At 34.4% G+C, this 15,498-nt stretch overlaps 1 protein-coding gene across 1 annotated transcript; it reads left to right on the top strand.

Annotated features, from left to right (window-relative positions):
- The first annotated feature begins 12,431 nt into the window (after nt 1-12,431).
- LOC125998679 (ubiquitin carboxyl-terminal hydrolase 15-like) lies at nt 12,432-15,284 on the top strand. The gene has a single exon (XM_049766739.1). The coding sequence runs from the start codon at nt 12,432-12,434 to the stop codon at nt 15,282-15,284; it is 2,853 nt and encodes a 950-aa protein (XP_049622696.1).
- The last annotated feature ends 214 nt before the right edge of the window (nt 15,285-15,498 follow it).

Below are 15,498 nucleotides of genomic sequence, written 5' to 3'. Positions count from 1 at the left end.
CAAGGGTTGAGCAGAAAAGGAGCCCTCATTCACTGATTGTAGAAAAGTTGTCTGTTTTAATCTCTATAGAAAACAGTCTAAGGATTTACTGAAAAACAAAGACTAGTTTTTGACCTGCAAGAATTCATTTAAAATGTATGCTCACCTGTTCATTGAAGTGATTTGTGCAATAAGCAGGATAAAGAAACAACTCAAAAGTTCAAAAATGAATGAATCAAGAAGCTGAAACGCATGTGCAAGTGCACGTATTGGTGCATGTACACGCACAGACAAGAATACTACCCAGCTATAAGGAAAGGCAATTTCATGCTCTTCACTGCGATTTGAGATGGAACTGGATGGCATCATATTACACAAAATCCCTCAGAGAGAAGACAAATACTTGATCATTTGACTTATCTGTAGTAATATAGGAAACACTATTCAAGGGACCAGAGAGTAAGGACAAACCCTTGGCTCTGAATAAGAAAATTGAAATCAGCAAATGGGCATTAGGGGTTTTTCATGGGTGTAACAAAGAGATAAATTAGAAGTACTATAAGAACATCAGTTTAATTAATTAACATGATTGTAAACATGTTACCTTAAGTAGAGCAATACATTTTAAATTAAAAAATAATTTAGGGGCAGGGCAATGGCACAGTATGTTGTTTGTGTTGCACACAGGTGACCCCGGTTTAGTCCCTGGCATTCCATATGGTCCCTGAGCCTGTCAGGAGTAATTTCTGATAGCAGAGCCAGTAGTAACCACTGTTCACCACTGGGTGTGGCCCCACAACTCCCAAATAAATAAATCGGACCTTTTAAATGGTATGTTATGTTAATTATATGACAATAAAATAAATAATTTTGACTAGAATGGAAGGAATGAATAGGAAATTAAAATTTGTTACTGATATTAAAGCTATAAGGCACTAAATGGGATATATACCCCTAATTTATAAGAAATATATAAACTGGGGGGCCAGAGAGATAGCATGGAGGTAAAGCGTTTGCCTTGCATGCAGAAGGTCAGTGGTTCAAATCCCTGCATCCCATATGCTCCCCCAAGCCTGCCAGGAGCGATTTCTGAGTGTAGAGCTAGGAGTAACCCCTGAGCGCTCCCAGGTGTGACCCAAAAACCAAAAAAAAAAAAAAGAAGAGAAAGAAATATGTAAACTGGAGACATTTATTCTTAAATAGTAGTAGATATATTGTACACTAAACAATGTTATATTGCTGGTTTAGATTCAATTATTTTATTAAGATTAACACGAGTCAATATACTTTAATAATTATTATATTAACAATATGATAATATTCACAAAAACTAATATGATTATGCCTAATTTACTGGTCATAAAATGAGATACAGAGCAATTAGGTAACTTGCCTATCATCACATGTCTGAATCAGAATCATAATTGGAATCAAGGCATTTGCTTTCCGGAATCTGCACTGTTAGTCATTATACAGTTCAACCAGTATTGAATACACTATTCAGTATAAAATAATATCTGTCGAACGTCTAAATAAAATATGAGATTTCATAATTCAAGATACCTATCTTGAATAAAGGTACTTCAAAGACTCAGATCATTTGACACCTTTTAAAGGAAACTCAAATTTTCCTTTGTCAAATGCTCTGAGAGGCGGTGTGACCCACAGAAGACAGTTCTGAGTCAGGCACACTTGAATACAGATTTGAGTACTGTGAGTTAAAAATCTAGCTGCATTATTTTAAGAAGGGCATTTAGTTTCACTGATAAAACACATCTCGACATGTTCTTCAAGAAATGAAGAACAGTCATTAAAACAATGAAGAGTAGGATTAGAGAGATTGACTTGTGACCTCCTAGAATTTTACTATTTTCAGAATTTAAGAAGCATCTGATTAATGCTTTGACAGTACTCTTGCTATTATTATTGATCAGTAGAATAATGTGTTATATTGTTGGTATTAGCAAAAAAAGTCATAAACTGAGAATTCATGTGTGACTAGATTGTGTAGGGTAATCTGATGGGTACGAAGTATTGAGATAAGCAGCTTCAACCTGAAGATTTATGTACTTAGTATAGATAATTCACAGATTTTCCTATAGGAAAGTACCAAGATATAAGTAGCAATTTAAGTCAAAGAGATATTATAAATGCAATTCTGTTTCACATCAACTGTAAGTTGCATAACATATATATGACATAATCTAAAACTAAAGCAACTTTAAAAGTTCTAAAGGGGGCCGGGCAGTGGCGCTAGAGGTAAGGTGCCTGCCTTGCCTGCACTAGCCTTGGACAGACAGCAGTTCGATCCTCTGGCGTCCCATATGGTCCCCCAAGCCAGGAGCAACTTCTGAGCGCATAGCCAGGAGTAACCCCTGAGCGTTACCGGGTGTGGCCTAAAAACCAAAAAAAAAAAAACAAAAAACAAAAAAAAAAACAAAACAACAAAAAAAAAACACAAAGTTCTAAAGGAAGATTTTCAAGATCCAAGTATTTTACTTGTCTAAAAGAAGGTTAGATATTCTGTTGTTTCTATTTACAGATGCAAAAAGCAGTCACTTTAGAAAATGAACACTGTTAAATTTATAGCTTGTGCGCTCTCGTTCAGTCTAATCTGTGCTGGCTCATTTTAACTAAAGCACTGTCAGTGCCTGTCTTGCTAAGAACACCCAGCAAATTTCACAATGCTGAAAACTGTAATAACGCATTACATATATTTTCCAAACATTATAGTATAACTGCAAATTTTATGGGAAGTAACAAAGAGGAAATTTAAAAGGCAGAATATACAATAAAGATTATTTTCCATTAACAGCCAGGCACCTGACCATTTGACGTGGATACTGATTTCCTTACATGCAGATTAATGACAGTGTTTACCCACTGATATTGACAAGGGCATAATACATCATGACAAATGATTAAAGAGGCTGCAACCGAGTTTATTTCTTGGTAGTGTCAACTGCCCTTCTCTTGGCAAGGACTGAAAAGCTTACATCAGCTGTAATTTTCAGTAACACCCTTCTGTGGGGTCCTCGTACAACTTTATAAAACAAGTGTGATAAATTGATTATGCTAACAAGTATAAGCTGCAGTGGTGAGTGGTTTACTGGATACTGCATCTGGTTTCTAAGTCAGAATGATGACAATGTTATACATTAAAATCAATAGCTCTTTGATATTCCTATAAAGCCTAAAGGTTTGTGATAAGGAGTTAAAGATAATCAATTCTGTCTTGTAATACTTGTTTAAGCAAGACTGTTGAATTAAATTACAACTCTACAAGAAAACACATAACACACTGAGGAGTCTTAGCTGTTAGGTGAGAAAGAATAATGACAGCTTTAAGCACAATGCCTCTGAAGATGAAAGAACATTTGTTTAAATATTTTGTTGAGGGAAAATTGATTTACAAGACCACTGTTTATGTGCTGTACGGGTACGGTATTACCACACCACCTTGATCTCCAAAAAGTCATTATCCATAACCACATCCATTAGACTCTGCAACCTACTCTACATTTCCTGGTTATAGTTGAGTTGATTTTTACCAAATACTATAGATTTTATTGTTTTGTTTTTCTCTATATCACATAAAACATGACCATTCAATAGGTCTCTTTTCTCTTCTGATTTATTTAAATTAGCATTCCCTCTCTTGTCATATCCCTGGTGTAGCAGATGGTAGGAGTTCATCTTTCCTTCAAGTTGAATAGCATTTCATTGTGTTTGTATACTACAGCTGCCTTATCCATTCATCAGTCTATGAATACATGAATTATGTCCAGATCCTGGGATATTGTAAACAGCACAGTAATGAATATATGTGTTTATAACTCTGAATGTGTGAACATATCTCTTTAAATGTGTGACACATATCCTCACATAGTATTTATGTATTCTTGAAATAGAGAACTAGTTGCAAAATTGATAGATCATACGGTATGCCTTTATTTCATTTTTTAAATATTACTCTAGAGTAATATAGAGTTTCATCCTGTTTATATTCCCACCATCAGTAACTGGGTTTCTTTTTTTCTATATTTATGCCAACACTTATTAAGTTTTATCTCTTTAATAAAAGCCATTTTCTCTGGTGTGAGATATTTGTATGATATATTTTTTAAATTTCATTTCTATGAAAATTAGATATAAATGGCATGCTCAGGGAATGTGATGCAATGCCAAGAATCAGACTTGAGTCACATCTAAGGCAAGCTTATTAACCGCTATAATATTTGTCCTGAAAATGAGCATTTTTCAAGTGCTATCGGACATCTATCTGTGTTCTTGAATATGTGTCCATTTATCTTATTCTCCAATGATGATGAAAAAGTTTGTTGTTGTTGAATTTTGAGAGTCCTTTATATACATATGTATATCACATGTAATTTTGGCTATTGACCCATTGTTATACGTGTTTTGCAAATATTTTCTCTTATCCAGTAGGATGTATTTTGTAAATGATAAATGTATTTTAGTGCATACATTTTTTTTAGTTTGATGTGATACAATTTTGTCTATTTTGCATAATTTCCTTGTCAATTGCATTTAGACCATAAAGATTACACTGAAGCTAATACTAAGAAGAATTTTCTTATGTTTCCTTTTATATATTTGTGTTTAATATCTAAATATTATCAAAACTTTAGAGTTAAATTTTAATTATGTGGAAGTGGCTCAATTTATTCTTTTGCATATAGTGTTGAAGATATATTCTTCATTGTATGCCAATGGCTCCTTTGTTTTTATATCTAGATATACATGTATATACATATCCCATAACTAGAACAATTTTTAAATGTTATGAAGGAAGTTGGATGAGAATTTAAGGGAATGTTGGTGGGGGCACACTGGCACTGAGTGGGGTTGGAGTTAGAATATCATTTATCTAAAACTCTATTATTAACTATATTTTAAATCATGGAGCCTTAATCAAAAAGTACAAACATGATGACAAGATTTAATATTACTGCAGTAAACTTGAACTCCAAAATTATGTATATTTGGAATATTTGGTACTACACCAGTTCAATAGAAGTTCTATTTTCTCAGTGCTAACCTTTTGACCTTTTTTCACTCCTCAATTTATTTCTGTATTATAAATAATTTTCTGGTGCATTTAATAATGTGTGTTAAAAATCTCATCAAAATACTAATGTACCAGATATAAAAGAGCATCTGGGACATAAAAATTTTAAGTAAAATGATGTTGGAAAATATTTGGACAAAGTGAAATAAAGTATACAGGATCTAAGTGAGAGGAAGAAACAAAGGAAGAATGTGCACTACGAGACTAATTAAAGTCAGTTCTTTGAAAATTGGGGAGTTGTGTGCTGAACTCTATCGTGAAGCATGTGCAGAGGGCAAAAGTTAGAGCTTTGGATACACAGATCCAAATATACAAATCTATCTGCAGATATACAAATATAATTAATACAAAAATAAAATTAGAGGTGCCTATAGAATACAATAAATAAAACAGGATATCATAAAAGTTAGAAAAGCACAGTGAGAGAAAAGTAGAATGCTTGTCTCAAATACAGGTGGGGGTGTTGAGGGAGATGGGGGCATTGATGTTGGGAAAGTTGCACTGGTGAAGGGGGTATTCTTTATATGTCTGAAACCCAACTACAATCGTATCTGTAAGCAATGTGCTTAAATAAAAATATTATATAAAAAAGCTAACAAAAATATAGAAAATTTCAGTAAAAAAAAAGAAAGAAAAAAATCACAGTGAGAATGGCTCATATCAAAATAATGAGAACAGTCTGTTGGCAGAGATGTGAGAAATCAACTCTCATCCACTACTGATGGGAATGCTGCCTGGCCCAACGTCTATGGAAAAATATTATGGGGGGTTCTTACTAACCGCAAAACTGAGCTGCCATATAACCCAGAAATCCCTTTTGGGTATCTATCCCCAGGACAAAAACATTCATCCAATATGCATACCACTATTTATTGCAGCACTCAGAACAATAGCCAAGACTTGGAATCAACCTAGAAGTCAAAAAATAGATGACTAGATCCTGCAGATCTGTTACATAAACTCAATGGAATACTACATAGCAGTAAGAAATGTGTAATCATGAGATTTACAGCAACATAGACAGAACAAGGTATTATGTTAAAAGAAGTAAGCCAGGGGCCGGATATATAGCATGGAGGTAAGGCATTTGCCTTGCATGCACAAGGACGGTGGTTGGAATCCTGGCATCCCATATGGTCCCCTGAGCCTGCCAGGAGAGACTTCTGAGCATAGAGCCAGGAGGAACCAATGAGCATTGCCGGGTGTGGCCCCAAAACATAAATAAATAAATAAATAAATAAATAAATAAATAAATAAATAAATAATAAAGTATGCCAGAAGAAGGATAAATAGAGAATGATGTCACTTATAGGAGGTATTTAGAATAATCGCATGAAGAATGGTTTAATGGGAGTTGTCTCACACACTCTTGACACCAGAGTATGGCGAGGATAAGGAAAGAAATTGAGTGCAAGATATGAAACAGATATGAAAGAATGGGAGTCAGGGCCAAGTGGTCTCAGGTGCATTGGTAGTATTTCGAAAGGACAGAACTAAACATCTAAGCTAGCGGCAACAACAGTGGAGTCAAGAGACCCAAATGTTAACAATCTATATTTTAAAATGGGTCTGTTATATGGAAAGGCTGGGAGCAGGGGGTGGTATGAGACACACTTGGGGAATATTTGTGGAGGTGGGATTGACCTTGATTCATTGTATGTCTGAAAACCAACTATCAAGGACTTTGTAAAGCTCAGTGGTTTCAATAAAATAAAATTTTTAAAATTAGTTCAAGAAACAGAGATAGAGAAGATTGTTCGTCTCTACTTTCACCTGAAGGTAGAATAAAAGTTGGACAATTGGTATTAGATTATTAATAATGAGACCACTATATTTCAATAGCACATTTTAATATACACTTGGAGCAGTAGGTAAGGAATGAGACTGTCAAATGAATATATAAATATATTTAATAGGAACAGATGGAGCTAGAATTTTTCAAGTTCATATCTTGAAAAAAGGAGAGAAGTGTAAAACATGAGTGGTTCAAAGAAAACTAGCTATAGTTGTTGCATAAAACAGAGGGCAATACATCATTTGCATAAGAAATCACCAAAAACAGTACTGCAAATTACATAATATCAATAATTATTTAAATAACTAAAATAATTTACTTATTATAATTCCTGAAAATTATATGCAGAGTAAAAACAGAATATAATCATTTTAATAATAGAGAAAAAGAATGGTTCCAAGAAGGATTATATATGAAAGAACAAAGTAAAAAGGTAAAAACCAATATATAAGGACAGCAGATATTCTTATAGAAGTGTATTTAAACAACATGTATTAAAAATTAGTGATATCATTATATAGAGATTTTATAATAAATTGTTGTGGTGTTCAATTCTTTGGCCCAAATAAGAACTATATGAAGAGAAGGAAGTGGATGAATAAGACTGACAACTGCAAAATTGGTAACAATGAAATTCCTTCACCTTGTGACATATTTCTCATAGATTCGACACTGTCGAAAGTACTGGTTTTTATAAGTAAATTCTATCCTGAAATATTATAAGTGAATTTAAACTTCAATTACAGGTAAAGGGTGTACAAAGAGGATGGAGTTTTGAAGACACAGCCTCCTTATCATCCCCCAAATTATAGAAATTAAGAAATAGAATGATTAGAAACTACGTAGTTTAATGCTGGGTTCATAGAGAATAAAATATTGGTTTAATATTATCCATATTTAGGAGAATAACCTCGACATTATTATTTATTATTTAGGAAAATGGCTTGATATTAGAAAAGTAGTATTTAGCCTTTCTTTTCCTTCCCTGAGCCCTTCTATATTCTCTTTTATCATCCCTCTTTCTTTAAAGTTAGTCCATTTCCACTGTCTTTAGTTTCCTCCTCTCCAATTTCATGATTCATTCCTGAAATTCAACTCTCTTAAGTCAGTTGAATCATCAAATATCAAATTTAATGGTAACCACTAATATACTTTGTAGCTCTATAAATTTTAGGCAAATGTGGTATTTCGTGGCTAAATCACTTTTGTTTTAATATGTATTACATATAGAGAGCTCAAACTTTCAGCATGCATGAACTTATTTTAATGATCTCTGAACATAAGATTTTTCTCCAATGTACAGTAAATAGTTTTATATAAATCACAAATCTGGCCAGATAACTTCATTTTTAAAATCCTTGAGGTTAGCACTCAGACACAGATGAAGATGAATCTCAGGCTCTTAACCTGCTTTTAAAGACACTCCACCAACCAATCCCTGCCTATTTCACATGAATTTTCATAAAATACAAAGCCTTATGCTTTAAAATTTACCAGCAATAAAAAAAACCTTTTTTTAAAAAATTAAAAAACAGCAACAATGTTTGAATGTGGAGATTACACCTTGCTGCACTCATTTTTAACTCATGACTTTGTTCTCAGGGATCCTGGTGGAGCTTTGGCACCATATTGGGTTTTGGGGGTTCAAGATAGGTAAGTAGCATGAAAGGAAAGTACATTGCCTACTGTATTATCTGATCCATAAAATTAACTTTTAATTAAGAAATATTTAAAGTTTAATAATAACAAAAGCTGAAACAAATTTCCCCCTTTTTCCATTACTTTGGGGTGGCATTTCAATGACAATAGTAACTATTGTCTTCTTTCATTCTTTGGATTTCATTGGAGAAATTCTGCCTCCAACCTTCCCACCTCAAATCATTAAGCTTTGAATATACTCAGATCTACTTTCCAAGAGAAACTTTTTTATGAAGATCATATTTATTCTCCTTTAATTGAAGGCAAATTTGAGAGGTTTACAGTAAAATTATATGTGATATTTTACAAGCTAAATATTCCAATGTCCTATTGACTTTTGAAATAATTTTTATTTAGAAAACATTATCTCGATCGTACAATTATATGATAGCAACCACTTAATTATTTTAGAAGTATAGATTACCAATGTTTAATCCAAGAAAGTTAAAAACTTCACATAGTTAAACTCAACCCCAACATTGTTAGCTATAATTTAGAATCAAACAAATCTTGGTATACAGAGTTCAAAACTCATAAAGCCTTGTGAACAGGTCAGGCAGACTTTAATACACTACATCTGCTTCTCTGGCTACTTCTTTCTTAAGTTAAAATATCATTCAAAAAGTGTTTTCCCTATTCCCATAGGAGTTTCTAGACTATTTAGAAAATTCATAAGGAGAAAGATTACTTATTCATGAAAGCAAGTTTTCTTTGGTCATTCTAGATTTGATTGGCATTAGCAGCAACTATGTCTGACACCAATGATTTAAATATTTATTATAGCATAATCATGGCATTTAAATATCTGAGCATTAGAACTTGCAAAGTGCTTCTCATTTTGTAATAAATGCAGTCTATTTTACATATATGACCTAACAAAATGAAGTATTCACTTTCTGCTAATTTTACTGTTTGGTGGACAACAATATATAATGTTTAACACTATTTCAAAATATACTACTGAAGATTGCTCAGCAATTTAAATACTATTATTTAAAAATTAATAAATAAGAAATGACTTCTTACACAATAACTGCATGCATTTGCCTTTCTTTGAATGAATAAAGTCTCCCTGTAATTGTATGCATAAATTAAAATTTTATGTCTACATCATTGCATATACAATCAAGGGTAATTCGATCATTTGGGGGAGAATGTTTCTCTAAATTACTGCCCTCTCCATAAAGTTGCATTATAATTTTTTGGTTGAGATGATTATGCAAACCAAAAATTATAAACACTTTTATGCATTAAGCTTCTTGGAAAATCTGTACACAACACACTCAACTGAAATAATATAAAATAATACTTTTTCTGAAAATTTCTACAGACTGTAGGAAATTCTATAACAATTAACCTAAGGTAAAGTGTAGATGTTAAAGTTTATATGTTAGATTTAGATTTGAGAGAAAACTCAAATGTAATGCATTAGAAAAAAAAGCAGAAACTAATTAGGGAAGATATCAAAACCACAATGAGATGTCACATCATATCTTTGAGAGTGTCTCATATTTAAAAAAGTGGATATAATAATAAGTATTGGTGAGAATGCAGAACAAAAGGAACTCTGATAATCTGTTATGGAAATAAGAACTGCAGCATTTGTGGGAATTGTTATAGATGATGATAATTATTATTATTATTATTATTATTATTATTATTTACTTTTTGGGCCACACCCTATGATGCTTAGATATTACTCCTAGCTATGTACTCGGAAATCGCTCCTGGCTCTGGGAATCATATGGGATGCGGGGGATCAAACCAAGGTTCAACCTGGATTGGCTGCCTGTAAGGCAAATGCTCTACCACTGTGCTATTGCTCCAAACCCTAGATGATTATTTTTTAAAAAACAAAATGTAAACAACAAATGATTAAGCAGAAATTCTCCTAGATATTTATTCAAAGGATAAGAAATCACTTATTTAAAAGAATGCTTCGCTCATAAAAGCTAATATATATAATAAGAATGACCATGTATACCCATCAAGAAATGACTGAATAAAGCAGTTACAGTACATAAGCTAAATAAAATATGATGGTGCTTAAAAAAATGAAAACCTGTCCTCTGAGAACCAAATAAATGGAACTTGAGGTGAATTTGCTGTGACTCTGAGAGAAATAAAGAATCTAAACAAAACCACGGAATGTTTTCACTTCCATGTAAACTATGAATAACTAAAGTAAGCAAAAATGACAAAAAAATTCAATGGTAGATAAAAGGAATGGGCAGATAGTTCCTTTTGTTCTCATTTGTTTGGGGGCCACACCCTATGGTGCTCAGAACTTATTCCTGGCTCTTCTCTTAGAAATCACTCCTGGCAGGGATTGGTGACTATATAAGAATCAAACCAGAGTTGACTGCTAGGAGTGCAAGAGTCCTAACTGCTGTACTATTGTTTTGGCCCGAATAGTCCCTTCACAGTGTTGGTATGACACTTAAATTATGGTAGTAGGAATGTGGAGTCTTATAAACAAAGAAATTTAAATAAAGCCATACCCCTGAAATTCAATAGTATTTTAAAACTGATGAGTATAAATATATTTTGAAAAATGAAATGAACTTTTATGAAGCAAAATGCACCCTAGCACACATAAACCCACTTGTGAAATTGGGAATCACACTTGGCTTTGTTTTGGGAATGAACCCAGCAGTGTTCAGGGATTACTCCAGGCTCTATAATCAGGGCTCTCTTTTGGTGGTGCTCAAGGGGCCACATATGCTGTCTAGGAGCAAACCCAAGTTGACTGCGTGCAAGGCAAGAATATTGTTTACTGTATTATCTTTCTAATTTTTGCAATATACTCTTGATTAAACCAACATCAATAGCAAATTAAAGAAAATTTCTATGAAATGTTTTTCACATAGCAAAGGTCAAAGCTATCAAATGGAGCAATTATTGAGTTGTGTTTTAGAAGTTCATTTTTAAGTGATAACTTTTAAATATGAAATATGTGAAATAATGAAAGCAGAATTACAAAATCACAAAATAAGACATCTCAGACTCTGTGATAAGTATGGTAGTTACCACAGGACAAGGTGAAGGTGAGTGGGAGGAACAGAGTCAATTTGATACTGTAAATGACACTAAAGTTTTGATAATTGAACATTAAGGCTTTTATAGAGTGGTATGAAATTATACCCTTGAAATTTCTATTGTAATGTAAACTAATGATAAATCAAAGCAACTTTCCTTTTAAGAGCAGAAGCAACAAAAATTCCAAAACATGGGGCCGGATTTGTGGCGTAAGAGGTAAGGTGTCTGCCTTGTCCACACTATCCTAGGACTGACTACTTTTTGATCCCCCGGCATCCCATATGGTCCCTGGAGCCAGGAGAGATTTCCGAGTGCATAGCCAGGAGTAATCCCTCAGGGTCACCGGGTTTGGCCCAAAAACAAAACAAACAAACAAACAAAAAAAAAACCAAAAAACCAAAAGTATAAAAATTCCAAAATATCACATTTTTCATTAAGTTAATCACGTAAGAACTTTTCTTTTGTTTTTTTTTGGGGGGGGGGGGCTTTTTGTTTTTGGGTCACTACTGGCAGCGCTCAGGGATTACTCCCCGTTTTCTTTTAAAAATTTGTTGAGGGACCGGGAAGGTGGCGCTACAGGTTAGGTGTCTGCCTTGCAAGCGGATGGACCGGGGTTCGATCCCCCGGAGTCCCATATGGTCCCCCAAGCCAGGGGTGATTTCTGAGCGCGTAGCCAGGAGTAACCCCTGAGCGTCAAATGGGTGTGGCCCAAAAACTAAAAAAAAAATTTGTTGATATTTGTTTTCCCACAATGCACCGGGGCGTGCCGTTGCCGTTACGGCCCGCCGCCGCTGCCTCCTCCACTTCCGCTTCCGGTGGAGGAAGAAGATGGCGGAAAGTGGAGCGATGGAGCTGGATATTCAGCGTTCTGACATCGTGAAGCTGCTCAATTTCGCACTCCGGAAAGGTGACACATGGTACTTAGTTGCTAGTTGCTGGTTCAAACAGTGGAAAAAATATGTTGGCTTTGACAATTGGGATAAATACCAGATGGGAGATCAAAACGTATATCCGGGGCCGATTGATAACTCTGTACTTCTCAAAGATGGCGATGCCCGGTCACTTAAGAAACATCTTATTGATGAATTGGATTACGTATTATTACCAACCAAGGGCTGGAATAAGCTTGTTAGCTGGTACACTTTGATGGAAGGCCAAGAACCAATAGCACGAAAGGTGGTTGAACACGGTATGTTTATAAAGCACTGCAAAGTAGAAGTGTATCTCACAGAACTGAAACTTTGTGAATATGGCAACATGAATGATGTTGTAACTAGAAGATTTAGCAAAGCTGACACAATAGATACAGTTGAAAGGGAAATAAGAAAAACCTTCAATATTCCAGATGAAAAGCAGATTAGATTGTGGAACAAATACATGAGTGATACATTTGAGCCACTGAATAAACCAGATGGCACTATTCAGGATAATGGTTTATACCAAGAACAGGTGTTAGTGATAGAACAGAAAAATGTAGACGGAACTTGGCCAAGGGATCCTTCTACTCCTAATGTGAAAAACTCAAAGTATTCTCATCCATCATATACTGCTTATAAGAAATCTGATTATTCAGAACCTGGAAGAAATAATGAACAGCCAGGTCTCTGTGGCCTAAGTAACTTGGGAAATACTTGTTTCATGAACTCAGCTATTCAGTGTTTGAGCAACATACCTTCACTTACTGAATATTTCCTCAGTGATAAGTATCAGGAAGAGCTGAATTTTGATAATCCCTTAGGAATGGGAGGTGAAATAGCTAAATCTTATGCTGAACTTATTAAGCAAATATGGTCTGGAAAATTTAGCTCCGTCAAGCCAACTGCCTTTAAGACAAAAGTAGGACGTTTTGCACCGCAGTTCTCTGGATACCAGCAGCAGGACTGTCAAGAATTGTTAGCTTTCCTAATAGATGGTCTACATGAGGATTTGAATAGGATTAAGAAAAAAACATACATACAATTAAAGGATGCTGATGGTAGGCCAGATAAGGTGGTTGCTGAAGAAACCTGGGAAAATCACTTAAAAAGAAATGACTCTATCATAGTAGATCTATTTCATGGCCTTTTCAAATCAACTTTAGTATGTTCTGAGTGTTCAAAGATGTCAGTAACATTTGATCCCTTTTGTTACTTGACACTTCCATTATCGATGAAGAAAGAACATTCAGTAAATGTTTACTTAGTTAGAATGGATCCATTTACCAAACCTATGCAGTACAAAGTGGTTGTCCCCCAGACTGGAAACATACAAGATCTTTGTACAGCATTGTCTACTTTGTCAGGTGTACTTGAAGATACGATGATAGTTACTGCTATATACAGTCATAGATTTCACAGAATATTTACTGTGGATGAAAATCTTAGCAGTATTATGGAACGAGATGATATTTATGTGTTTGAAATTAACATCAATATGACAGAAGATACAAAGCATGCGATTATTCCTGTTTGCCTAAGAGAAAAAATTAGACATTCAAGTTCCACAAACCGTACTCGTTATTCATATTTTGGGCAGCCTTTTCTTATGGCAGTACCACGAGATAATACTGAAGATGAACTCTATAATATCCTTCTTTTGAGAATGTGGCGATATGTCAAAATATACACTGAAACTGAAGAAACTGAAGGATCCCTACACTGCTGCAAGGACCAAAGCAGAGGGAATGGCTCAACTGGCATACATGAAGAAGGCTCACCAAGTGAAATGGAAACCAATAAGCCTGATGATGAATCCAGCCAAGATCAAGAACTTCTCTCTGAGAATGAAAACAGGCAATCTGAAGATTCAGTTGGAGGAGACAGTGATTCGGAAAATGGATTAGGTACTGAGGAGACTTGCAAAGGTCAACTCACGGGACATAAAAAAAGATTGTTTACATTCCAGTTCAACAACTTACTCAATACTAATATTAACATCAAAGATGACACCAGGCATATAAGATTTGATGATAGGCAGCTAGAGCTAGATAAAAGATCTTTTCTTGCATTGGATTGGGATCCTGATTTGAAAAAAAGACACTTTAATGAAAATGCTGCTGAAGAGTTTGAGAAACATGAAAGTATGGAAAATAAACCTCCAAAAAAATCTTTTGTGGAATTAAAAGATTGCATTGAACTTTTTACAACAAAGGAAATGCTAGGTGCTGAAAATCATTGGTATTGTTCAAATTGTAAAGAAAATCAGCAAGTCACAAAGAAATTAGATTTATGGTCACTGCCTCCAGTACTTGTGATACATCTCAAACGATTTTCTTACAGTGAACACACGAGAGAAAAATTGGATATCTTAGTTGATTTTCCTAAAAGTGACTTGGATATGTCAGAATTCCTAATTAGTCCAAATGCAGGTCCTTGCCGCTATAATTTGATTGCTGTTTCCAACCACTATGGAGTGATAGGAGGAGGACATTATACTGCTTTTGCAAAAAATAAAGATGATGGGAAATGGTACTACTTTGATGACACTAATGTCTCCACAGCATCCGAAGATAAAATTGTGTCCAAAGCAGCGTACCTGCTCTTCTACCAGAGACAAGACACTTTCAGCGGAACTGACTTTTCCCCTCTTGATCGTGAAACTAAAGATGCTTCTGATGCCACATGCATCCTAACAGAAAGGGATGAAGATAGCAATGATAATGACACTGATAGAGAAAATGAAAACTGTATGCACACTGACTAACGAAAGTCCAAGCAGCCATTAAGTAGACAATTTCCTGCTGGTGGTATCGATTGAGAAGATGAAGTGACCCACCACATTAAACAAAAGTTTTAGGTAACTGAATGTTAATCCTTTATAAGATTTTAACTTGTGCTGTACTTGAAGTGAAACACAATGAAAACGTTAATAGAAATTGTCTCTTAATACAGTATATTTATTTACAATATAGTATAGT

This window comes from Suncus etruscus, chromosome X, assembly GCF_024139225.1.
Source record: "Suncus etruscus isolate mSunEtr1 chromosome X, mSunEtr1.pri.cur, whole genome shotgun sequence".
Taxonomy (NCBI): domain Eukaryota; kingdom Metazoa; phylum Chordata; class Mammalia; order Eulipotyphla; family Soricidae; genus Suncus; species Suncus etruscus.
Note: the sequence above shows the minus strand (reverse complement) of the source record. Positions and strands in the feature narration are given on the sequence as shown.

What these genes read in the sequence shown, in the direction of transcription:
- LOC125998679 (XM_049766739.1), top strand. Translation starts at nt 12,432, where the DNA reads ATGGCGGAAAGTGGAGCGATGGAGCTGGATATTCAGCGTTCTGACATC.